General features: G+C 42.4%; 1 protein-coding gene across 1 annotated transcript in view; it reads right to left on the minus strand.

Moving 5' to 3' along the window:
* The window catches only part of LOC120562846 (raftlin-like), a 114,318-nt gene that overhangs the window by 73,392 nt on the left and 12,962 nt on the right, over window positions 1-27,964 (minus strand). Inside the window, exon 2 of the mRNA XM_039806763.1 lies at window positions 25,302-25,485. Within this exon, the coding sequence (XP_039662697.1) occupies window positions 25,302-25,449 (148 nt within the window). The 5' untranslated portion in view covers window positions 25,450-25,485. The remainder of the gene's footprint in view (window positions 1-25,301; window positions 25,486-27,964) is intronic.

Below are 27,964 nucleotides of genomic sequence, written 5' to 3' on the forward strand. Positions count from 1 at the left end.
GTGTTGTAGCAGTGTTTTGCCATTGAGAACGAGGGGGCTAACCTGCTAGCGCTAGCATGCTAGCGGTTAGCCCCCTCGTTTCGGCTAGTGACGTAGAAAACCCTGCCTATTTTGACCAGCTCACCCGGAGACTGAAGGCAGGATACATTCAGAAACCTGTATCTCACTCAGAACAGCATGGATGGTTTTTTTTCAAGTTTGTATGTGTGTGGAAGCACCAGAGACACAAAATAACACCCCAAATCCCAAAAAAAGTGTTTATTTTTTCATAATATGGGCACTTTAACAACTAACCAGCGACTGACACATGGGTGACTTAAATAATTGGCTTATGAGTGAGACAAAACCTTTAAAATGTAATGCATAGATAAATAATTTCAGTGTTTTGATTTTAGTATCTTATGGTCTATATCCACGACGTTCCACTTCCGGGATTGCTCCGGTACCGCCAGAAATTCCGCTGGATGTCACTATTTTCGGCCGGATGTCCCGATAACTTCCGCTTTCTTTGTGTTGGAATTTTAAACACCGGTGGATTTATATGGACTATGGTTAACTGCTCCTCAGATCTCTGCAGGGTAAATCCAGACAGCTAGCTAGACTATCTGTCCTATCTGAGTTTTCTCTCGCACTACTATTTTGCAGCGGCTCTGTGTGGAGCTTGGCGCCGCCCATGATGATTGTGATTGGTTTAAAGAAATGCCAATAAACCAGAGCACGTTTTTCTCCCATCCCGGAATGCTGTGTGGACTAGCCAGACCCCCCTCCGCAGAGCTATGGAGGAAGGTCCGGCAAAGCGAGACTATTGCTACTGTAAAGCTGCCAATTTGAACTCTTCAAAAGGCTTTGGACAAGACATACGTTGGAAACATTTTTCTTCATCTCAAAAGATGTTGTCCCTTTGTCTGTGAGCAGTGCATTTGATCCCCAAACTGATCAAGTGTAACCTTTCTACTGAATAGGGAGCACAGTAGGACGCCATGTGTGCTCAGTCAACTTTCCATGGATAATTCTTACTTCCCATGAATAATAAAAGAAAAAACGATCCTTCAACTTTGAATTGAAATCTTGCCTCTGACACTAGCTCACTTCCCCTTTTAAACCCATCTGCCATGTAAGCACCTCTGTGCTGCAGTCTGCAGCATTTCCATCACTCAACACATTTAAAAATAAATGAGTAAATATGAAATTAATAAGCTGAAAGATTGGAGCGCCGAGGCTCTGCACACACACGCGCCATGCACCGCCTCTGGGAGAAATGGTTCGACCACATTTGCATCGGGGAGAAAATAGCCTGGCATATATTATCCACCCCCTGCAACTGATTTCTGATCCTGCTGCTCCTATCCACCACATCTCAGATATTGCCTCACCTTATCATGATAACAAAAGTATTTGTTTCTGCTAATAATAATCGCTCAATTAGCAGCTGACGTGTTCACACTGGTGCACAGCATCTTAGAGAACAGAGTGTTTTTGTTTTCTTTCAGATGAAAAGAAGTTGAGGAAAAAGATGCTGTGCCCCTAGAGAAAGGCGGAATTTATTTCTGGTACGACACAACATCCTATCCCCTCTGTCCCCTAGTAGCAGAGAGAGTGCAGGGGCAGAGGGGCTGTTTAGTAGAATATTTTATTCTAGGCTGCCTGACTCATGATCCTTTATCTGAATGAGGTTTGAGCAAGTTAGAATCTACGGCCCTGACCATGGCTCTGAAATATCAGTAGCCTAACTGTGTATTGATAAATCCATGGTTCTGTCTGTGGCCCCGAAGTAGCAGACGGATTTGTTATTGCGAATTGAGTCCCGTCCTTCTTTCAGTTTCGTCTTGTATCTTTGATATTCTCTTAGTCTTAAAGGTCCCATGACATGGTGCTCTTTGGATGCTTTTACATAGACCTTAGTGGTCCCCTAATACTGTATCTGAAGTCTCTTTTATATAGACCTTAGTGGTCCCCTAATACTGTATCTGAAGTCTCTTTTATATAGGCCTTAGTCGTCCCCTAATACTGTATCTGAAGTCTCTTTCCCGAAATTCAGCCTTGGTGCAGAATTACAGCCACTAGAGCCAGTCCCACAATGAGTTTTCCTTAGGATGTGCCATTTCTGTGTCTGTAGCTATTGAGGAGGAGAGACGGGGGGGCAAGGTGGAGGGCGGGGGTGTGGCCTTGACCAACTGCCACTTTGCTTGTTTGAAAGCCATGATGTCTCTCTCTCATGGGCCAAATTCTCTGGGCGGGCAAAGCAGAGAAAGGGGAGGTAACCTTGCTCCTTATGACCTCATAAGGAGAAGATTCCAGATCGGCCCATCTGAGCTTTCATTTTCTCAAAGGCAGAGCAGGATGCCCAGGGCTCGGTTTACACCTGTCGCCATTTCTAGCCACTGTGGAACCATAGGCAGGCTGGGGGAACGCATATTAATGTTAAAAAATAGCATAAAGTGAAATTTTCATGCCATGGGACCGTTAATTGACGACGTTTCATTTCCAGGATTGTTCAGATGCCGCCGGAAATTATGCCGGATGTCCCTAATGTCGACCAGATGTCGCTACCTTCCACTTTCTGTGCGTTAGCATTCTAAACTCCGGTCGATTTATGAGGACTCCTCAGATATCTGCAGGGTAAATCCAGACAGCTAGCTAGACTATCTGTCCAATCAGAGTTTTCTGTTCCACGACTAAAACATCCTTTGAACATGTTCCACCAAAACAAATTCCTTCCCATGGGTATCCCGCGGCCCCTCCAGAACGCAGCGCGGATGCGCCCAGTGGAAAATAGGGGTAATGCGAGTAAATCATGAGGTACAAAAATATGAAAACATCGGACCAGAGGCCTACTATATTAGTGAAATCCGCCACTTGGTGATGGCTATTATAATCTAAATCTCCTTCTAATTATTTTCTTTCCCAAAGCAATCACTCTGCAATGCCGCACTGTATATCCCCAGAGCAGAATTGGTCATAAAACCCAGGAGGAATAATCCTAATAGCCTACAAACTGATGTTGTGCACCTTCATAAAGTCTTAAATAAAAGCAATGCAACATGAATATACTGTAATTGGCCTTTTGGAACTGAAAGCACCACCCCACTATTGTCTCTGTGAAGTAGTCATATCGTTATTCAGTGTCCAATTAAAATGGCCTTAGTCTCCTCAGGAGCTCTCCACTCCTGTGAGGACCACCTGCAGAACCCTCGCCCGGTCTCAGCAGCCCGCCCTGAGTCATTAGCCTTCATACAGGCACAAAATGGAAATGCCAGTAACTCCTCTGTCCTCCCTGCCGTCACTTTTTTCTCTCCTCTCCCTTAGCTCTGATTTCTCTCACCCCTTTGCCACAGGAGGGGGAAGTTTCTCAGCTTGGCTCCTCTGCACATTTAGCCTATTTTTCTGCCTCTGGTCTCTGCAGGGAATTTGCCCCACTCTCTTCTTCTTCTCTATCTCTGCCTCCCTTTTACCAGTACTGCTTTCTGTTACCATCGCCCCTCTCCTAAAACCCCCCTCCATTTATTCCCTACACTGTGTAGAGAAGAGCAAAATCTTTGAAGGGTCTCTCGTGCTCTTAACCTCTTTCACTGCCTCTACACGTGAGTGTCCATCTTCTGTATTTTTCTGTCATCTCCTCTCCTCATTGTCAGGACAGTGGAGCAAGCCAGTGCCAAGGTATCAGCGGTATGATGGTGAAATGAAGAAAAAACAAAAATGAAAATCCCCAGATGGTCACATGGTAACATTGGCTAGTATATTTTCAAAAAAGTGTGTTAATTCAGTTGTTTTTGTTTTTTATTAAACACTAGTATAGTGTCTCTAGTGCCATAAAGTAATAATGCATTTTTATTCCTGCAAAATACATCCGATGCCGTGTACAATGTAACAAGACTACTGTCATGCTAGCGGCTCTGTGAGGCTGGCCCGGTGATGCTTTGAGCAAAATGCTAACATGGGCATGCTAACATGCTGATGTATAAAGTTTACAATCTTAGTTTAGCGTGTTAGCATGCTAACATTTGCCGATTAGCGCTAAACACAAAGCTGAGGCTGATGGGAATGTCATTAGTTTTGCAGGTATTTGGTCATAAACCAATATACCATATTGAACAAATGAAACATTGGACCGTATGATGGTGCTAGAGGGAAAAGTCAGGCGATCAAGTCTGAGGATATATTCTAATTTCATGGCAATTGATACCATAGTTGCTAAGATTTTTCATTGTGGACCAAAGTGGTGACCAACAGCTGCTAGCGGGGCTAAAATCCAGTGTTTAGTGGCATCGTAACTGAAATTTGTATTTTTTTGAGTGCAATGTAATATAATTTCATGATAGTGATGTACATTGTTATAGCACTGGTTGATGCTGACAAATGTGTTATTTTAAACTAATAGCCTGTATAACAATATAATGGTGAGTCTGTGATTGCTGCTAGGGAACATTTTTAAAATGATTTGTAATATGAATATGATCAACAAGTGGAATGATTCATTGTATTTCATTGAGCTAAACCCCCTTTTATTTTTTAAATGTTCAAAATCAACAGTATAGTACAGTTGAACAAAGAAGAAAACAAAGTTTTGCTTTCAAAATTTGAAAGATGAAGACACAAGTTTTGTAACGATTATTATTGTAATTTTGCCAATTTAGTGTGGTATTAAAATGCAACAAGTTGCACCGCCAAAGGACCTAACCGTCCTACAACATAGACGCTTCTTTGGGGTAAGGTACATGTCATTGTTTACAAAGGTGAGGGGACACTGCAGATAAAACCAGAGTTTAGGTGGGTTTACTGTCCATTACTTCCCGGCAGGGTTTGAACAGTATCGACCCCTCCGTCTTTTCACGTCACTGTGTAAGGAGCAGTCGGTGCACCTACTGTGTGGACTAATCTATGTTGCTCTGCCTATATCTTAGTTCTCTCTCTCTCTCTCACTCTCTCTCTCTCCCCCTCCCTCCGTCTCTCTGAGGTCCAGGACGGCGTCATTAGCAGTCGGGGCTCAGAGTGCAGCTCGGTGGAGCCCTGGGGCCGAAGCTTTGTGCCTTAATTACCCAACTAATGAGTCACTGGGAAAGTCACTGGGCCTGCTGATGCCTTCCTCCCTTTTCTCTCTCTCTCTCTCTCTCTCTCTCTCACTCACTCACACACACACACACACACACACACACACACACACACACACACACACACACACACACACACACACACACACACACTGTATTTACTTTACTTCTTTTGACATATATATGCTAATTACACACTCATTTGTACGCGTGCACACACACACACACACACACACACACACCACACACACACACACACACACACACATTCAATCACTTGCACTTGCCACATCTAGACTGCAATTGTACTCACTCACTCACTCACTCAGTCACTCACTCAATCAATCACTTATTCGCTTGCTTCCTCACTCTCTCCTGGCCTGATTTACACACTCACACACGTAATTATTCGCTTACTCAGTTGCTTGTTTGGTCCCTCCGTCTACATCCACACTAAGCCAGCTAAATCTGACAAAGCTGTTCAAGTGTGAAACGGATAGATCCGTAGGGTTTATATAAACAGTTACTGTAGCAAAACTTGATGAATCTTTTCTTCTTCCTCCTCTTTCATTTGGCAAACAACAAAACTGTGCCTCACAGACAACATATGATACGGAGCTGGACAGACAGTCGCATAATCCTCTGTTCTCGCCCCTCCTTCTCTCTCTCTCTCTCTCTCTCTCTCTTTCATCACCTACAGTGTTTTAAAATTAACAATATAATTGTTCTCATTTTTCGAAGCATAGAATAGCAATTTGATCGCAACTCACAGATGCTACCTGTTAACCAGGCAAACAAATATCCACACCTGTATGCAGGCCCGGATTATCCATAAGGGCCCAAAGGCACCAACCATTCACAACCAGTGGGGGGGCACCACATGACACAAGCTTTAACAATATTTTACGTAAATTGTTATATTCATATCACTTGAAATTGTTGAAAGACCATACATTATTCGTTTATGAACACTAATTTCACAATAATAATAATAATAATCCATCCATCCATCTTCGTCCGCTTATCTGGTGTCGGGTCTCGGGGGGAGCAGCTCCAGCAGGGGCCCCCAAACTTCCCTTTCCCGAGCCACATTAACCAGCTCCGACTGGGGGATCCCGAGGCGTTCCCAGGCCAGGTTGGAGATATAATCCCTCCACCTAGTCCTGGGTCTTCCTAATAATAATAATAATAATAATAATAATTAATAATAATAATAATTAATAATAAATAAATCAATATTACATGACCATTATCACTCCTCCCCAATCTGTCAGAGTTGAGTTGGTCCACAGGTACGCGCAAATGTATCATTTGGGGGATGGGGGGGGGGTTATAACAATAATCAAAAGTGGCCAGTTTAACCCCCCCAAAAATGTTATCATAATAATGAATGTAAAATATTAACTGTTATAAAAAATGATAAGTGGTTGGCTTTCTTGATTAAATGTAAATGGCAAGCAAAGAAAAACATTTTTCACACAAACCCCCCCACCTCTTGGTGAGACTTGGTTGCGCCCAAAGCTCACAGCACGGCCAAAGAACTTCTAATATATCCGTAGACCGGCTTTGGCACGGCCGGTGCGCTTCGTGAGTTTATTCAGTAAGCAGAGAAGTGAAGAAGACCGGTCCACAGTCTGCACTTCTTTTCCTAGAACTTGTATTTCTTTCAGAGGACTTTGTGCAATAAATCCATATTCTTAGATCTAATATTGATAGTCTTTTGTCCATATCTTATTAATTGTCGGTCCTTTTATTGTCGTTAGCTGTGATGCTAAAGCAGTTTTAGCTTTCCCGTGATGCTTTGAAAATTTTTTGATCAATCAGAGGAGTTGCTTTCAGGGCCCGTGAAATAAAGTCAGAAAAATACACATTTGACCGATCCACAATGCTGCAATATATAGTATTGATTTTGAGGTATAGTGCCCAGGGGCACCACATTGTCTTAATACGGGCCTGCCTGTATGAAGTGATAGACTCTACCGACGTTTATGCTAAAATATGCTCCAAGTTGCATTTACATGCAAGGGAAACGCAAGCCATTACGCAGCCTCTGTAGTCAGCTGGATTGATAGAAGAGTGTCTGTTCTGCAGGACACGCATGAGACAGAAGACAAGCCGTGAGAGTAGACATGATTACACTCACTCTCTCACTCAGGCCACGTTCAAACAGACAACAGTACGCTTGCAGTTTTTCTACTGTTTACGTCACTATCGTTGCAACAGAGGATAAAACGCTGAGATGTCGCTGGGATAACTTCAAACTCATGAATTTATTACTCAAAAAGGCCTCCCTGTATCCTATTTCGTTGTCTTGAAACAACAAGCCCCCACCCACGCAGCCTGTTTTTGTTTTCGGTTTGAACACCGTTTTTTTCCCCCCACGTTTATGTATTAGCTCAATTGCTTTTACCTTCTTTCTATTGCTATATCTTACTTAATCACTCACTCAATCACTCACTCGCTTCAGCTCACATGAAGCGAAGCAACCAGGTGCACCATGCCCAAAAGAACTAATACTGTACATTTGAGTGCAGTTATTCCAATGAAATTATATTATAGAGCAGAATTTCTTGCACACAGACTGGAGACACACACGCTGTCTCTGTGCCTTTCACACCTCCTGCGCTCTCCCACTTCGGATTCACACAGTAACACGCAGACGAATGGGATCGCACCTGCATGTAGAGAAGAACAGTCTGCTCCTGTTCAGTTCCCAGATGCTACGAGCGGACATGATGACACTTGCTGCGCTAATAATGTCGGACTGAACTGCTGCCAGGGGTCAAATCCCACGACCATGTAGTGCTTTTATTGAACCGGTTCAACCATGAATGTTACGCTGAAACAGAATTTAATCACGTTTTCATAGCAGTATTGATTTTCACATCACTCGTATCAGTCAGACATTATTTGATAAAAGGACACCTCATTTAATAAAATCATTGCCGCAATGAAAATTAAGTCGTGGGTAGATATTGAGTTTAGCAGCTTTCTTATGACCTTTGCTTTTAATGAATGGAAAAAGTGTTTCTTATTAGAACTAGATATATGTTTTTAGAGCCACTCATTTCTTTTTCTTTTTTAAGATTCTTTTTTTGGGGCATTTTTAGGCCTTTATTCAACAGGACAGCTGAAGACATGAAAGGGGAGAGAGAGGGGGAATGACATGCAGCAAAGGGATGCAGGGTCAGAGTCGAACCTGGGCCCGCTGCGTCGAGGAATAAACCTCTATATATGGGCGCCCGCTCTACCAACTGAGCTATCCGGGCGCCCAGAGCCACTCATTTCTACCATTCATTTCTAAGATTTACACTGGTGACATAAACTCTATTTCACAAAAGTGAAAGGTATCAAGACAAAGTTTGTTTTTCTCCTCTAAATCCCTTTTTTTTTTATCTCGACAACCCTCACATTCACATTGCCAGCTTACCATTAGTGTAATGGGCACCAAAGGATGGATTTAAAATGTGAGGAGAGAAAAAACAGGAGGAAAATGGGAACTGGAAAATTGGTGGAGCATCTGCCCTGAGGCAAAAAAAATCTAAAAGCTAACTCATGACCGGAGGAGCGAGGAAAATATGGACGCGGGAAGCGAATGAGACACGCTTCTTTGCTCCTCCAACAACTCCTGTTAAGATGCCCTTGAGCAAGGTGCTTAACGGCCGACTGCTCAGATGGAGCTGCTGACTGGCACCAGACTGTGTTTGTCCTGGGCAGCTCCCAGGTCTTAATGTCTGGAGCTGAGCGAGTGTGAAGGGCGTTGCTCAATAAGAGCACACAGAAGAGCTTTTCTGGGTAAATAAAGATAAATACAAATAGACTGCATGGCCGGCTAAATGCTAATGCAATTGCTTTCTCTTTGTCTAGACAGAGCATTTAAGGCTGCCTGGGCAAATTTCTAAATACATATGCATCCCTCAATCTGTGTCCAGAGCTCCGGTGGAGGCTTTTACTGGAGATGGGGAGAAAAGCGGGCAAACTCATCTTCTGTTCCCCTCGCTAAATGACTGGAACACTGTATTTTGTAGGCGCACGGCTAAATGAAAAGGCGCCTGATGTCTTGATAAGGGAAAACTACCTGTAATTTGTTTACGCAGTAAAGAGGTTTATATATAGAAAGAAAAAAAGGTCTGTTTTCTCGTTTCCCACTGTTTTATTCTCTTCAGGCTGACAGGAGGCCTTCAGAGTGCGTTTTGTCCGCTCAACGCCACCTCCTCCGCTGACAGCCCTCCGTTGCCTGGAGACGCTGCTTGAGAGACAAGCGGTGGGAAAAGAGCAGGTTGTTGATCAAAGCCCCCAGATGGCTCGACTGCTACGTTTTCAGTGCCGCACACCACTTTGACTTCCTGTTCTCTGCTAACTACAAGTTGCGGGCTTTTTCCATCCACCTTGAAATTGCCTCCTGTCGAAAATCACATGTGAAGCGTTTTCTGCAGAGACGTGCCGTCTTGATTGGGTCTTTTCTTCTGTCATTAGCATTGCAAAAGAGTGCACATTTGAATTTTAAAACATGGGGTTCTGCGATGATTAAGATCTCTGACAGGCGTGGGATGTTTTGGTGGCACCGTGGGTTTGCTATTAGATGCTTTGTGCTGATGATTGTGGTGCATAATTAGCTCTATACTCTGAAGACTGCAACCAGAGCAAACAACCTGTGTTGTAGTATTGTTACCTTTCAGGCAAAAAAGGTTAAGTGTCAGAGAGGAAAAAACATATTTTAAAGTTAATTCATGAGCATTCTATAAATTCTGAAACATTTTTTAAGACTTGTTTACTGTAAAATGCTACAGAAGAAGTATTCAGGTCCTTTACCAAAGGGGCAAAACCACAATGTAAACCTCTTCCATTACAACTAAAAATAAAGGGGATTTTTGAACAGAAAGCACTTACAACTGAATCTGCTGCACAGCAATGTCTGTGTTGTGTATTTTGAATGGCGTCAGCAGTGGCTACCGGCTACACTCTGTGTCATACAGCACATGCTGCTGCTATCCTACTCTAATCTCTCATGGCCAAATAGAGCAAGTTGTAGCTTAAAATAGAGGAAATGGTTAGCAATATGACACAATTCAAACAGTTTAGCTAAGCAGCATCACACACTACTTCTGGATAGAACCAGATAATTAAATTCAGATAGCGCTAAAATGAGCGCCTACATTGTTTGTCTTCACAGTTGTGAATCAAGAATTAATTTCAACAAAAATAGAGTTTGTGATCATTGGAACAATGGAGGTTTTTTTTAGTTTCTGTCCCGTTTTTTTGAGTTTGAATAAAGTGTGTTTTATGATGAGTTCACAAGGTAACGTTAATTAATCTCATCTCCGTTCGGTGAAAGAGAAAAAACTTGAACTCAGAAGGTGTACGGTTATTTTCTGTTTCTGTTTCACATTTTGTGAATTGATTCTGTTAACTAAAAAAGCTTAGAGAGCTTAGCAAAGTCCCACCACAGTATTCATGAACGGTGAAAGTGGGCTTTAGAGACTAAAACCGTGTTTTGTACCAGGTTGTAAACATTTTTATTTCTGCTGTAAAGTCGGCCATTTGAACATATGGCTCTATGGGAATTAACTCCCTTTTGTAGCCAGCCTCAAGTGGCCACTCGAGGAACTTTAGTTTTTGCCACTTCCCCATTGGCTTCATTTTTCAGCACCGCAACAACCTCTTGCTGTCTGAAAATGCCTTAAACGTACACATTATGAGGACGATCTATCCTACATATCTCTGTCTCAGTAGGTAGAATGTAAGTAGTAACTACAGCTTACAAATAAATGTTGTGGAGGATAGCTATAACGTAGCTTAAGTAAATTACGGGTACCTCAGATCTGAATTTAAGTAGAGTAACTGCACTAACTGTAGTTTCTGTCATCATAATATTTGATGTAATTGTCTGCATATCAAGGTTTGCATGTGTGGTTAAAGTCAACGCAGGCCCTGAAACAAACGAAGCAATGCAGACTTGGACACGCACATTTAAAAACACTCTTGCAGTCAGCCCCGAGCCCTTGGTATTCCTCCAGCTACCTGTTGAAATGTCTTGCAGTGAGAGCTGTGCGTGCCTCTTCAGTTACCACAAGAACCCTGACGGGAGAAGAACCCAACATGTCACTTCTGATACTCTGCTAGCAGAAACTACCTGGCTGGGAGAAGTGCAGTGTCAGTGTCGAGTGAAGGCGAGCGTGGGTGTGATCGGGAGTGTCAGAGGTAGCTGAGGGGACATCATGATTTACTGCTGGTTGTGTTGTGATCCAGATTCAAAGAAACATCTGGGAACTTGAACATGTAGGAGCTCACTTGTCACATTCCCCTCTTTCCTCTGACATCTGAGCCAGACTTTTACAACATAGGATAGTAGCTATACCTCCGATTCTTTTTACTAGTGATGTTATACTGTTGAGCATGTGGAGAATGAAAAAAAAAAAAGAGTTCTTGATAGGTAAAGAAGATGCAAAATTAGAAATGAGTGTGTATAATAATAATAATAATAATAATAATAATAATAACTCAAGTGTGAATGTGACCACTGTCCTGTTCTTTGATGAGAAGACACCTGAGTGGTACAAACCCTTGATAATATGTAGCAGCAAAAGAAAATGCAAATCCTGCACAAACAACCACATCAACAAAAGTAAAATAACCAATATTGAGTGTTTCTGAGTCAATGTGCATAGGTCATTTAAAATGCATTTAAAAAGGACTACAAAGTGCCACTGAAAATCCAAGGAAAGGCACCCTTAACCCTCACTGTAACAGTAAATATGTCTCTCCTTTAAATACTCCACCAGCTAACTCTTAGTCAGCCTGTTCCACACTTGGATGAGGAGTCGGGCTAAAAATAACAACAAAGTGTGAAATGGTTTCAGGCTTGCAAATTGCTCTTGACTGTGAAACTGTACAAGGGCTCTGGTGACCTGTTTGTTGCAGAGCAGTTTAAAGTTGGTATCTGGGCCTGTTGTGCCTGGAGTCTCTAAACACCAACCAAGACGTAGCATAGGATTATCTTCTTCTTCTTTTAGTCCACATCTTCAACCTGCAAGAATAAGGTTCGAACGTGAAATATTCAGGCTTTCCCTGTGATTTAAGGCTACCCCTGAGCCATCATTGTATGTCATTTGTGTTGCAAGAACACAAGCCAAAAGCTCCTGTTGTGTGCAGCAGGAAGTGTGTGAAGTAGAGATCAGTTGGATGGTCTCAGCAGATGGTTTGTTGATATGCCAACCAATAAGATAGCTGTTGCTTATTACTACAAAGTATGTTGTTAAAGCATGTCGTCCTAATGTAAATTGAGTTTTTTTTGTTTATGATGAGCTGTAGCAAAACCAGTTTTGTCAAGTGACACATTCTCTATCGAGTCGAGGCAGATCTTAAGGGTCCAGTGTGTGGGAATTTCTCCCATCTAGCGTTGAAATCATATATCGCAATCAACTCTCTCGCACCACGCAGGTATTACAGCTACGGTAGCCTTCACGCTTCAAAAAGCCGGTCTCTTGCTCTTTTCAATATCCTTTTTCTTTTTCTGGCCGAAGAAGAAGACTCCTGTTCCTGAAATTTGGATTTTGAATACGTGTGGTCCTCCACGTTTCCATCTTCAAAATCGCCGGGGCCGGGAAGCTACGATACCCATTAGCAGCATTAGCAGCACCTGTGAGTTTATCGTGTGACAGCGAAAACGTATTTCAAGATGCCGCATGAGCGTCTACCCCAGATCACAAAAATTTCAAGCCAAAAGGATTACTTGGAATTGATGGTGGGGGTAAATATTCATGAAAAAGGACAAGTTTGTGAACGGGCAACACAGATTTTGATAATGAACAACTAAACACATTACACACTAGACCTTTAAAACATCTGCCTTGACTGGAAAGCACTTTGGGTCAACTTCTGTTGTTTTAAATGTGCTATATAACCTAAATAAATATGACTTGACTTGACTATCCAGAAGTTTATTGCAAAAAGAAATGCAACACCTGCCACATAGTGCACTGAAATTGTAAATGAAAGAGGCAGTGGTTTTCTTCCATTTGAAACCAAATCATTGACATTGTACAGACTCGGATCAGGTGTTAACTTCAATAAAGTCCTTGTAAAGTCAGGACCATAAGCGACAGGACAAAGCCAGGCTCTGTGTAGCACCTAATCCCTGTTGGATTGAACACAGCTGTGTTTAATTGATTATTTTAAATTAAACTTTCATTGGTAAGAGGAAGGTTGTGTTATTTGTTTTTTCAAATGTTATAATCTCACTTTAACATTCATATGAAAGAAGGACTCTTTGGTTTGTAACCAAAGCTGATTAAATTCTGTTAGGGTTAGTTAGCATCTCTTTAAAGTCAGGAGCACCTGTCCAATGGTAATACATTAGGTATTGAAAGATTTAGACTAAACATTTAAACTATATTTTGGAGAAAATCGATAAATTAAATATGACAATGAAATTTCCTGGCAAGTTTTAATGTCACTGTGATCAAGTTTAAAGCATCCATTACATTGGTTGTGGATGACATCAATGGTCAATATCCAGTAGGCTACTAACTGTAACATGGCTGTAACATGACTACAGCCATGCTAGCAGCTCTGTGAGGCTAACATCAGCATGCTCACGATGACAATGCTAACACGCTGATGTTTAGGAGGTAGATTACAGTGGTGACGTCTTAGTTTAGAATGTTAGCATGCTAGCATCGGCTGATTAGCACTAAACACAAAATCCAGCTGAGGCTGATGGGAGTGTCATTAGTTTTGCAGAGTTTTAGTCATAAACCAAAGTAGGCTATAAGGGACAGATAAGTCATTAGGATTCATACTTTGGGAACCGTGAATGCCTGTCCTCTCAAGACAATGCATCTGCTAGTTATTGAGATAAGTCTACTACTGCGGCTAAAAGAAAATTCATTTTAGCCTTACATACGAGCAAAACAATGTATCATCTAATCCTGATTCAGACTTGGAGGTGGAGGAATATGGATGGATGCTTTTAGACAATTGAGAGTTTCACTGGGCTGCACTGATGGGCCATGGGGAACCAGAGACCGAGCGTATGCTAATAGAAACACAGTGCTAATCCATCACCCAGTCTCTTCAGAAGTAATTAAGTCAAATTATAGTCGGCCCCCGCACTCGCACCTTAATCTCCCACCAGATGGGGACCCTGCTGAGCAACAGGTGGCCCTCTCTTCATATGAACCTAAATCCCACCACTGTCATTTGACTCCTTGAAAACAATGGTGGACCCAAAGAGAGCCAGACAACCCAGCGAAATATGAGACGGATGTGTAATTATGACGGAGTGAGTGCATGTGTTCGATATCTATTTCATAATTAACTACCTACTGTGCCTCTGTGCCACCTAGTTTCTTTCTTTTGCCCATAATGATAACAATAGACTGAAAAAGAGATGCACAGTTACATACAAATGGCTGCTTTACATTTGTATAGTTCAGAAAGTCTTCATGTATTGTTTTCAGGAGAGAAACGAAACAAAAACTGCACCTGCAATGGTTTATCAGGCATACTTAGAAATCAATATTTTTTTTAAATTCTAGGAATTAAGGGGGCATAATTAGAAGCAAATTTTTATTTTCACTGAGGAGATTTTCTCAATTGTGCTCATTGCTAATTACATGAATGGTAAAAAATCTGTAAAAACATACTGCTGGTACAACTGCATGTGGCGTCTGCACAGTGTGTTTTTAGACATATCATCACGCAGTATAAACTCTACCCATCAGGGTGCTATCACAAGTCGTCACAGAAGAATAGAGAATTATATGTCCATGTTGCAGCTGGAGACTGTGAACTCTGATTGCTTTTCCCTCATCTCTCTTCCATGACTGCAAATTCATCACACCAACAAACCGCTCTCTGCATCGCACGTGGGTGTCAGTGCAATCAAACTGTAACGTGCACGCAAATTGACCCCAATCAGCACGCTATTTTTGAATGCCACCCCTTGATGTGATGGGATGAAAACGCAGGTTTAAAGCGTCTCCATTCCCGTTTGACAATGGCTTCGGGCAAATTGTTAGTCCATGCTTGCAAGAATGAAATCAAATTAAAGGTCTGCGAGGCCACAGTGTGCACCAGCTAGTTGAAGCATGATTGACAGTGTTGTCTAAAGATGCTATTGTCATCAGTTGAGCTCCAGAAAAGAGTCAATTTCAGCATAGTTTAACAAACATTTGCCACAAATTGCTCACCCCATTTGTCAAACACACTTAAATAAAACAGCTGTTTTTTTCACTTATTGATGCCGTGAGTTCGGTAGGCCTCAACGTAGAGCTGCTTTCCGAGTAAAGAGGGTATTGCAGGGGAGGCGGTGCAGCAGAATGAGGCACACTGCTTCTGCCATTTCATACTAACTAGAGGAATCTTAAAATATGCTTTTGAAAAACTGCCCAGTTTTCAACTCCCTAACACATCCAGAGTGGTGGGAGGGGTACGCATAACTTCAGAAGCTCTCAGCTGGAGCTGCTTAATGGGAGTGGGAATAGACTTTTAGCTCTAGAAGAAACAACTGTCTGCAAAAGGAAGTTTTGGATATCTCTTAATCACTGTTTTGTGGTCTCTCGTCTATGCAGGAGATCCAACTGTTACAATGCTAAGCTCACCTGGGCTCGGAGAACAAAGGAACACAGCTACTAAAGGCTAATCTAGCTCGTAACATTAATTGTATCGTCTCCTCTCTCTGCGTGTGAGAATGAGACTAAGCTGGCCTGGATGAGTGTACGTCTTTCCTACTTCTAGAGGGCTTTGCATTCCGCCTTCTGGAGCCGGGCCTGCTAGCTTTTGGTGTCTCCCTTGCCGAGATGGCCAGCACACTTTGAAGTACCGCTCCAGCCTCTCTGCTGTCGGGTCTGCACTAAAGCATGGATACTCGAACCCGACGGGTTCTGACGGGTTCTGACGGTACCCGACGGCTGGGCCGGGTTCGGACAGATATTAAGAAATTATGATCGGATTCGGGTCGGGCATGGTCACATCAGCGCGATAAGGCATTTGTTGTAAAATGGTGCTGCGGCTCCTTTAAGAGAGCTCACCAGAAACGGGATTTTAACCCCGACGTTATTCCTTTTTTAACGTCGGCCCTGGAGGTAACAAGTCCCCCCTTCTGACCACGGTGGAAACGAAGCAATCAGGAAAGGTTAACACATTGAACATTTTAAATTTAAACAGCTTATAACGTGCGCTTGTTGCCCCGTGTGCGCTGATGCGCTCATCTGTTGACATTTCCGAATGCCTTCCTGCAGTTGCTTGATAAAAGCGGGCTTGCCACACGAACAAACGTCATTAGTATGAGGAAAAAAATGAGATGTTAACTATGTCGGGCTCGGATACAAATTTCTTAATGCCTGTCGGTCTCGGGCCGGGTTCGGTCACGGCTCTGTCGGACGCGGGCCGGGCTCGGACAGAAAAATTCGGCCCGATCCGGACTCTAGTCTGCACCAGCCCGCTCTTCGGTGTCGTAGTTCAGGTTTTAGAAGGTGTATTTACAAAAGTTGTGTTGTGGGAATGAATAGTCTTTCAGAGTCTTAGTCTTTCCGTGCTTCTGGATTATTTCCCTCCTGAAACAATCACCTGAATGAATCCCCTCTCCCCCATCTGCCAGTGGGCCGGGTTGAATCAGCTTCACACAAACACGCCCCCTCATGCGTCATATGCCATATCAGTTCTGACCCTTATCAAAACTAACCACATAACTTCCTAAAAGACCTAGACTGATATCATAACACAACACTCAGAAAGAGCCAGAGTGCTAAAGGAAAAACAAGATCATTGAGTGAAATACAGTATATGACAAGAATTCTGCCTCAGATCTCGGATCAATGCAAGAATCATTTTTTGGTTGTATTTATGATTTAGTGCCATTTTTAGAGATGCAGAGGCGAAAAGCAGTGCCTCCTAATTACAGTTTTATCTTCTTACTTCTCTATGTTGTTGTCCCTACTGAGGACGCAGCCTGTAAAGTCAATACCCCACATAAGCAGTGTTGTGTTATCTCCAGTCTTAATGGAAAGGCTCCTGCGCATGCACTGAACATAATCAAAGCAAACCTTTCTTTTGTTGTCAGAGTCGATTATGGTGAAAAACTGACTTTAATTTCACATTCAGATAACTGCTTCTGAAAAGTGACACCTATTCTAACAAAATGATTGATGGCAGCCATAAAAAAAGTGAAAAGCAAACTGGTTAATATTGATGTTATGAGTCATCCTTGCTTACAAAGCTGTTTTTGAATTGAAATTGCTGAATTTCAGGTCTGGACATGTTTCCCGAAATGAATTCATGGCATTTTAAAACAAATATCCAACACTTTATTAAAACATTGTAGCATCCTCCTACCTTCGTGTTAATTGATTTGAAAAGGACAGCGAGTTTTACAGGAGGTGCAATTTATAAGTTTGAGCAGTGGGGAGACAGCTTAGAATTTCATTATCGAGCTGACATATGATAGTTATTCAGTGTTCACAGCATTTTCTTCCTCTCAAGTAAAAGTATGGAAATGTTGAGAGTGCGCCTCGTAATGTCATTGTGCGACTACTTGTCGCTGTCGGGAGAAAACTCATAACTCAGATTTTTGATGATTGTTTGTTTTCACTTCAGCAGAGAGATCACATTGTTCCTCTATGAGCTGAGAAAAAAGTTTGACCTCTTCAGCTAAAAAAGAATAATTTCACAACGTCTGAAGGAATGCAAAGTATGCATTTTCAATAAAGCTCCAATCAAGCCTTTTTATACTTCAGGTCACCAAACAGAGTTTGCACACAAAGAGTTTCCCGTTAAATAGTTGAGTTTGTCCGCAAACTGACTTCTGACACGCTGTAAACGCCCACTTGGCAGGAAGTGAGGTCAAGGAGGAGGTCACTTCCTGCACATTCTGCTTGTGCTGCTTCTTAAGAGAGCATCTAACAATAGCTGTGACCGCGTGAACGATCCTCTATTTCTCTCTGCACACATAAATACATTTGTTCCCCTTTGGAAGGTGCTATCAGGGCCGGGCTGAAGGCCGGCAGAGGTGTTTTGTTAAATTTAGATTGTTTGCTCCTCTGCTGTGGAGACCCTGATTGCATTTCAACACAATCAATAGTGACATATTGGATCTGAGTGAGATGGCAATAAGAGCCAATAAAGCTTTGAGGGGGCGCTCGGGCGTATTTTTCTGTCAGGCAGCAGTGGCCACGTTGGAAGAGGCAATAAGCAGGCAGGCTGGATAAAACACAGCAGTATACAAACGCACAAGACAAACCAACGCAGAGCCAGACACAAGACGTTCTGAGACTTAAAAGACATTTCACCCAACTACATGTGTACACACTCACACACAAGCCATAGTACACACCACACACAGTCTCTATCTGGGTTTCTATCTTTCTCCCCTCATTTCCTCTCTCTTCAAGACACTTACACTCACTTACTCATCTAATGACGCACGCAGGTTCCCCACCCACATGCAGAATTCGCATTTCAAAAATGAAACCCAGAGAGCCTCAGGATGGGTTATTTTGCTCTGCAAGCACTGGGACAGTCGAAGGTGCAGTCATGATGGGGAATGTGATGAATTCTAGAAATTCTAAAAATCCGAGTGCTCTTGTCTTGGTGATTTAGCAAACTTTAAAATGTCTCTGAATCAAACTTGGTGTTGTACGTCTGCTTTCTTTGTTTGTTTTTCTCTTATTCCCTGACCGTCTGACCCTCCATCTTATATTCCTTAAAATCCCCGCGTCGTGCAGACCTGAACAACATGAATCAAATCATGAGGAAATTGCATTTGCTGCAACAACAACAACACGCACGCACACACATACACACACACACACACACACACAGCGCACACTGTAAACTGAGTTCAGTTAACTGCAGTAACAAAGCCTTCAGACACAGGATATAGTCTGCACAGAATACGAAGCATTACAGGGAAAGCTAATCTTAAACATGCTGCTGAGCGAGGGACAGGGAGTGAGAGATGGAGGAAGAAAGAGGAAGGAACCGAACCGAAATCTGCGTTTCCTGTTGCTGAAAACTTTGTCAGCAGTTGCAGCCGTTTGAAGCTTAACGAATGGAACCTGCTGAGCTCTGGCTCTGTCACACGCCTAAAACGCTGCTCTGACATCTTTGTCTCCGCAAACGATGGCTTGGCATTTTGCTGCCTGGCTGGCTCGAAACAATACAAGTAGCATCCACTTAGTGTGCCACTAACTACGGATGGAGGCAGATACAAGAAGCGGCGACACAAGTCTGAATTTGTGCTGTCGGTTTGGATGCATATTTCATGCACATTTTGAAAAGATTCCACAAATTACTGGTAATCAGGTTGAATACATTCATCAGGAGCTCTCAGTGTGCAAAGACCGGCCTTTTCCAAAGGAGGTCCGGATTATTAATTCAGTATTTTCCAATACATAATCACCACTTGCCCATTTTGATTTCTCACACCATCAGAAACACATTTCCCATTCAACTCACTTCGGCCTGCATCTAATTTCCAATCATGTTGTGATTTAAGCTGCGCAGCCACACCCTGGGCAGCAGGAATATAATGGAAATGTAATGTAAAAAAACCAGATGACCGTGAATTCAGTCTTCAATGTCATTCTCCCCTTCAATAACTGCGATTCAATTCCACCTCTCAAGCTGAGGAGCCAGGGGATAAATCCCAGCTCCCCCGCCATCCAAGGACTAATCTCCCCTCGGAAAGCCACTCCGGCGTGCGGCGTTCCTGCTGACCTCTCCTGCAGCTCGGTCTTGTATCTGAGTGGAGTGACGGGAGGGAAGGCTGCTCCTGCGTGTCACTCACCTGCCGCCACTGCTACAGCTCATATTAACAAGGGGACTCGGGGCTCCGGGGGTTTTGCATATAAATGATGTGTCTAGCTCCTGAGATGATATCAAACGGTGTGTGTGTGTGTGTGTCTGGGTCTTTGTGTGTGTGTGTGTGTGTGTGTGTATGTCTGTGTGTGTGTCTGGGTCTTTGTGTGTGTGTGTGTGTGTGTGCGCGCGCGCCTCACATGTCTGCTTACCGGCTTTGATGTCAAGGACGACATCTTTATATTTCCAGTATTCCCAACCTGCTCGGCAGAGAAGACGCGACGCATTGAGCTTGTTTTCAATTTTTCATTTCTCCTGACTGTTTTTAACATTTGAAAATCACATTTTGGAAGAAAAACAAAAAAACAATTCATGCCACACATCCCCGAGACTTGTGCTTGCTGTGTTTATGATGAAATGTCTTCTTTCCACACCATCTAACACAGCAACAGCAAGGCACTTCCTCAGCTCCCTGTAGGGTCATGATCTCAATAGCAAACAGACTCTGCGTTTTGTTTCTCTGCAGCTCTTTTAGAGGCGAGTGAATGGTAGCAGAGTGACCGTGACGCTGAATGCGCGCTCCAAAATGATACAGCAACATGAGGCAACAACTCATTGGCGGGCTGATGCTGATATTCGGTGCAGAAGAGGTTTATTACCTACAGCTTTCCGCCGATTTACTCTTCCTTTCATCACTGTTTCTGCAGTGAAAGCTGTTATTTTTGGTGGCTGGTTAGTAGCCTTTGGGGCCATTCTGGTGGCGGTTGCAGAAAGACATGATCTAACACTGTGGCAAGAAATTATTGCAAACATTATTTACAGTTCAGTAGTTATGGTGAGGTAAACTCAGCATCACGAGGGCATATTTCCCAAGAAGAGAGAGATGAGGAGGAAGCAAAAAGTCAGCTTTAATTTTGTCCCCAGTTAAAAAGGCTGATGCAGAACATTTTTCTGCAGCTTCTGTACAATAACTTTTTTTAAAGAAAGGCTTTCTTTTGTTATGCAAAATTAGACAGTGATAATGATTCCCAAATCGGAAGTTAACAAGAAAAGAACAATTTCCTTTATGACATCAGTGTTGTGATGCAGATAAGTTGTGATATGAAGATTTCTCGTGCCTCATCTTAATACATGACAGGAATATCCGAGTCATGGCTAAAACGGACAAGAAAAAAGCCAAGAAAGGTCTGGATTTACATACAAATTTAAAACGTGCTTTAAAGTTATTCTATAATCAAAATTCCTAAAGAATACAAGCGATTATTTTAGGGTGTAACATAAAAGTTAAAATGAGACATGCACAAATGGCATTTAAACGGAAAATGGCACACTGGATTTCCCTTCAAACTCAGCGTAATCACACCACAAGTAGAGAAGAACAGGCCGGCAATATCTATCTAAAGTTTGCTAACATTAGCCGCCATAAGTTGATGGTCATGCCAAACAAAGGAAGGCTGTATAACCAAAATCCCTGAGTGTATTGAGCTGAGTAAGAGTGTTTTTTTTTGCTTAGGAATTCAACTCAAAGGAAAATTGTGTTGCTTCTTTTTTTCCCCCGAAAGTTACATAGTCTCACGCAGGGAACAGGTAGTCGTTGGCTTTGAGTATGATCTTGAAGTTTATCCAGTCAATGCATTGTCATTAACGGGTTTGTATGATATCGAACGAAATTATGGCGACGGCCGGCCGGTCAAATGACAGTTAAGTTTAGCGGTCTTTACATTTAAATTTAGCTAAGAAGGTACAATGTGGAGTTTTTGACCACTAGTAGTGCTATGGTGCAACATGTAAATGATTAGGTCCCCTTTTATTTATATCTTGTGCACATGAATGAGGATGCAAATGACACCACACACATTCCTGCCATTGGTTTCACACTATTCCTCTGATCGACAGGAGAAAAGTAGCGATGTGTCGGCAAAAGGCAGGGATGAAGAAGACTGCTTCTGTATTTATCAGTAGATGAAAACATAGATGTAACAAATGCAGTTTTTTTTGTTTTTAAGCTTTGCCAGACTTTTATGAGGGAAAATACATACAATGTATTTTGGTGAGGAACAGCTAAGGTAAGTTTTCTGTTTAGAAGAAAACTCCACATGGTAACTTTAAAGGAACAAGAAGAGGAACGAGTTCATTTTCAAATAACACAATTCATTTTTTTTAGGAAAAGTATTTGACTGTTAGTAAGTATCTTGAGTATCTTTACTATGCCAGTTTCGTCTTTGAGCCAACAGTCAATTTAAAAAGGATCCCTGATTTTTGTAGCACCTCACACTGTAAGTATCTGAATTTATGTTCACGCCCTACAGCTCTACCAGAGACTATTTTCATATTCATAATCTTTGACTGTGTCTTAAATATTTTACAGGTTTCCTGTAGAAAAAAGGCCAGACACATGAATCATTACCTATACTTACATACCTTATACAAGGTAATTAAAGCCATGAGTAACACGCTTACCCTTCAACGAAAATCTGCTGACACAGTGAAATGATTCAGCCACTGGGGCTGCACTCCCAGATTCTGATTCCTCAAACTTAATGTGCTCTTATGGGAAAGAGAGTGCTCATATTTTAAGAGATGAACAACAATAGACAGAGGCGTACTGACAGTGACAGACAGAGTAAGAGGACACTGATTACAGTAAGTACCAACCCCTACCATTACAGGGAAAACCTGAAGATAATAATGTGGCCATGAGCCAAAGACACACACAGTTCAACAAAAAGGAAGCACCTCCGGCCTCATCTTCCAGCCCCGCCCTTATGTCAGGACCTCTATGAGGAGGGCGGCCTGGTCCCCAGACGCCCACGTTCCTCGGCTCCTTCATCCATCCAGTCTAGTCAGCATGACAAACTAATGAAGACTAATCAACTGTCAGGGCGAACACGCCGCGCATTACATCTCCTGGCTTCCCGTATACCATCCCCCCTCCTCCAACCTCAGCGCCCTCCCACCGCCGCCACCAAACTCCCCTCCCACCATCATTTCAGCTATAACTGTCATGAGCAGAAATAACAGAGTGATGGCTATATATAGCGCCCGGCCTATAGAGCAAACACAAACACACACAGAATCGTCCCTGAACACATTCAAATCATTTCCCATATGCTCACCTTAATGGCCTCCATTATATCATCTAATCCTAATTCCAAACCCTAATCTTAAATTTACTGCTTTGACCCTGTGCTGTGACAGTATCAGCTGCTCAAAAAGTCTGTAGTAAGTTAGCAGATGACATTACACTCTACTTTGCAAATCAATATATTTGGCAGCTTCATGCTCCTGGCAGAAGGAAGGAAATCAACGTGTTTACAGGCAGTCTAATAATTTAATTACAATCCGTGTAAGCACAATACTTTTGATTATTGAAACTGTCATTGAAACACCAGGCTATCTTTCTAATAGTCAAATAATGGAGTTAGATTTCTCTTTAAAATTACTTTCGGTATCGACTTGCTTTCTGTCTGGTCTTTTTCTTTGTTTTGGTTCTGCGTGCAAACTGAAAAATTGGAAGCACAGCAGTGTGTCTGAAAAATTAGTGGTATGCCCAGCAGTGGAGGAAGACGAACAGGGTCTACTTTATGGGGGGATTAGCAGAATTACTTTCCTGTTACAACTATTATCAGGAATATTGGATGTGTTAAAGTGCTTTGCAAGTTCATTAGTATTACACGCTTATTCTGGATAATCAAGGCAAACAACCTATTTGTATGCATGTAAACATACTGACTGTGTCTCATCAGACAAGCTGAACATGTTATATATGTATCAGCATGCAGCAAATCAAATATCTCAATCTAGGTTTAGAACACAATGACACAAACACACATAAATACTCCTCAATACACACACACACACACACACACACACACACACACACACACACACACACACACACACACACACACACACACACACAACAAAGACCCTGAGCCGTTACTTTAGGTCTCGGCATCTCGGGAAGCAACACCCATCTCCTATCTCATAAACACCTCAGACTGAGGAAAGGAAGGAGAGGAGGGGGATCTACCGGCCTTCCGTGTGTGTGTGTGTGTGTGTGTGTGTGTGTGTGTGTGTGTGTGTGTGTGTGTGTGTGTGTGTGTGTGTGTGTGTGTGTGTGTGTGTGTGTGTGTGTGGTATTGTTGTGTGTGTGTGTGTGTGAGTGTCAGAAGGATAAATGGAGGGGATGCTGTCTTTGATAAGGGAACTGATTCATTTATATTTTATGCACATTTTCATGAAGAAGGGAGACTAAAATTCTGTTGACCGAAACAACATCTTCATAGTCATACGGTTAAAAAAAAAAAAATGAACAGTGTATTAAAAAAAAAATATAACTGAGGAGTGAAACCTTGATGAAAACATAGTTTTGTGAGGATCAAACTTGTAACCTTTACACCCCCCCCCCGCCCTTTTCCTCTTTTGTTTTAACAAAACAGTCTCTCTCCCCCGGGGCCCCTTTTTTTGGTTTTTGTCCCCCCTGCTAGTGGGTTGGATTTGGTGCCATACATAATTGATGGCCGCCAGCAGGATGTTTGGCGTGGATTGGGCTGGAAAATTTGATATCATTAGCACAACGTGAAAGCATGACTGACTAATTGTGAGAAAAGAAATTACAAAAGTGGCGGCTATACAGGGAGCAGGCGCTAATTAACACTCCATCATTACAAAACAATCCTGATGAAAATTACAGCCAGTGTGCTGCTGTTTCATGTACATGAGTAATAGATTTCTTATGCATCTGAATCCTTAATGTTTTTATATTGGGGATGCGCAGGTATAATAGCATTTTCAGATTAATCACACTGAAGTATCATTATTCAGTGACACAGCAAAGAGTTGTAGTTGAAGTGCAGATCAGCCCCTTGCAAAACTTGAAGTATATTACCTTCTTATCACGGTGAGGTATGAAGCCACAAAATGCCAAAGGCCCTAAGCTATCCATATCATTTCAGCCATGCATGTGGAAGAGGCAATAATTTAGCAATAATTTATTTTTACGACCCGGCAGCACAAAATGACCAACACATATCTGCAAAAGGGGGCTGTGGGTATTACTTTTGGTATGCTGAGATTTCAGGCTTTAATAATAATAGTAATAATACATTTTGTTTAAAGGCGCCTTTCTCGGCACTCAAGGACACCGTACAGGGATACAGAAGACATTTAAAAACAGCAAAAAATAAGAACACAACGATAATAACTACAGAAAGAGGCAGAGCAATTGACATTAAGTGGAATGGGCAGTTGTAAACAGATGTGTTTTGAGTTGCAATTTGAAATTGGTGGGTTCTACTCTATTTAGTATAATAACTAGCCCACTGCTAAAATTAAAAGGATAGGGGGTTGTGCGAGAAACAGGAAAGTAGATACATTCCCTGTCGGAAACAATAAAGGTCACCGATTATTTAAAACCAATGTGAAGCAGATTGATAGAAATTCATGTCTTACCATCTTTGCCAATGAGGAAATCCAGGTAGCGGTAGGTGTAGGCCACGCCCACCTTCGTCTCCACCTGTGGTCTCTTCAGGGTGGAGTAGATCTTCCCCGGACTATTCTCCTCCGACGTCGGCTTCATCTTACGCAGCCCGCAGCCCATGGCTCCACAGTGTGTGTGTCTCTCTGTTCACGGACCCTGCCAGCCAGACAAAACAGACTCAGACAGTGTTTCATGTGTCACTTGTGTGTCTGTGTGTGTATCCCGCGAGTAAATGACTAAGTGCACACGGATAAGTGTGTGTGTGTGTGTGTGTGTGTGTGTGTGTGTGTGTGTATGGTGTTCAAAATCGGAGGTAACCTTTGGTGAAAGAAGTACTCAGATCCTTTATTTGAGTAAAAGTAGCATTACCACAATGTACAATTCATTCCTTCAAAGTTGTATCTATTGTTGGTATGCAAACACTTCCATGACTATGGAAGTGTTTTTGTATTTGAGCTCTTTAACTTTAAATCATGTGTACAGGTGAAAATGTATGGTATGAAAATGAATTAGCAGGCTCTTAAACTTGTAAAAACATGTAATTATTCACATTGAACAACAAATCTGCATTACGTTATAATTAAATGGGAATATGGTAAATTTAGGAGCATAATCATCTTGTAAATGTAAGGATCACAAGTACAAGTACTCATCAAGCACAACGTTTATAATTATGTATTTTAATAAATTCTTAATAATGATATATTTAATAATTAAATCTGTTAGAGTGCATTATAGTTTTTTTTAACTGATTATACGTCTTTTATGTAAAATCTTAATTGTCAAAGTAGCTAGTAACTGTAGAAGTTAAATAATTGAAGTACAAGTTTAAAATAATACAAAAGGGAAGAAAAACACTGATCAAGTACAAGTACAAGTTTCTCAAAACTGTACTTAAGTACAGCATTTGAGTAAATGTACTTATTCCTTTCCCCCCACCGGGTATGACTGATTGTGAGCCAGATTAGCCTCTTTGTGACATACTGTACATACAGACTTGTATATACACACACATATATATATGAAAGCAAACATCCATGCACTCTGATATCAATGATTCCTCAGGGATTTCAGAAGGAAAACCAATAAAGAAGAGCATGCTGGATAAGCGTCTGTAAATAAATAAATAAACACAAGTAAATGAGCTTGATTTTTCATGGGTTCCCTCTCTCTTGTTCCCAGGGAGACCAAATTAGCAGAGACAACCGTGGAAGAAGAGGAGGCCTTAAAGTGCCGGCACCATGGATGCCGATTCACTCCAAATGGTTTGTGACAGCATCACTGCCTCTCTTCAGTGACTGCGTCTGGGAGCAGGTGACATCCTATTGTGTGCCACTGATTAAACTCAAAGATGGATGAATGGATGGATGGATGGATGGATGGATATATAGCAGTGGTACCCTGCCCACCCCCTCCCACCTAGGCTGATGAGGAACCCTCTCTATTATGCGCCTTACTAATTACAGAATGTCGCAGGGCCTTGGCTGGAAACTACGAATCCGAGCCGGCCGTCGCTTCAGAGACAGGACAGGAAGTGCGGAGGGGCTGGGACGTAGGAAGGAGTGGGAGACGAAATAGGAAACGAGCAGACGGGGGCTCCGTTAATGAGGTGAACGGCAAGAATGGAAAAGGTGAGAATCAATCAAGGGAGAGAGAGGAAATGGGGTTGGCTGGGTTAGAGATTGTTTGTCGAAAAAAGGTTTGGGGGGTGGGGAGGGGTGGGGGCGCGGGTAATGCATGGCAAGTAGAGTCTGGAGAGACAAAAAGGGCGTGCAATTAGAGTCCGTTGAAAAGAAAAGGGGTGATCAACACACATCGAGGGAGTGGGGCGAGAGAAAGTGGGGAAGATGAGGCTGGAGATTCATTACGGCTGTCGTGAAAGCGTAGTGTTTCCAGTGACACTTACATGAATGTCTTTGTTGGGCTTTATGAATCTCAACGTGCATCACAATCATATCTCTACAAAGTCTCAGAGCGGCTCCCTGAAATGGACGACGGGCTGATGGACTTTTGATTAATACCAGAACACACTCCAATCCTGTGTGCCGCAAAGCCTTGAAACTTCAAAAAGCCTTCTAAACGGTTTGTACGTGTCTGAGATGTACTGAGGAGTTGTGTCTTTGTCTCTCTGCACATGTGTGCCGAGCAAGACTGACTGTCTTGCTTCTGTTTTCGAGAACAAAAAAGCCAAACACAACCTGCAGAAGCTGGCACAGTCAAAGTCCCTAAAGGTGCTTCAGTCCCCCCTTAAATTGTCACTCAGGACTGCGCTGCACTGTGCTGCAGTTTACCACGCAGCTTCACAAATGGCTGTATTCAAAGAAAAAAAAGAGCTTGAATTTTTCCAAGTCTTGGATTTTTACACTGTTGCCTACAGTTACTTGGAAATAGCTTTTATCATTTCTCCCCCTACCCTGGAGAGAGTAGGAACAACAAGAGGGAAGGCGAGGCTCTGTCATGTAGTTTACAAGAGCTGGAGAAGAGGTAGTCAGAACAATAGGATGGAGGGCTTTGAGGGAGGGGTATGAAAAGAAAAACAAATTGGATGAGAAAAAAAATGGAGGGGCTTGTATTTGCATAGCTCCTTGAGACCAGGGAGGAGGAGATGTGAGGCGAGCAGGAGTATTTTTAGAGC

The sequence above is a fragment of the Perca fluviatilis genome, chromosome 7, assembly GCF_010015445.1.
Source record: "Perca fluviatilis chromosome 7, GENO_Pfluv_1.0, whole genome shotgun sequence".
Lineage (NCBI taxonomy): Eukaryota > Metazoa > Chordata > Actinopteri > Perciformes > Percidae > Perca > Perca fluviatilis.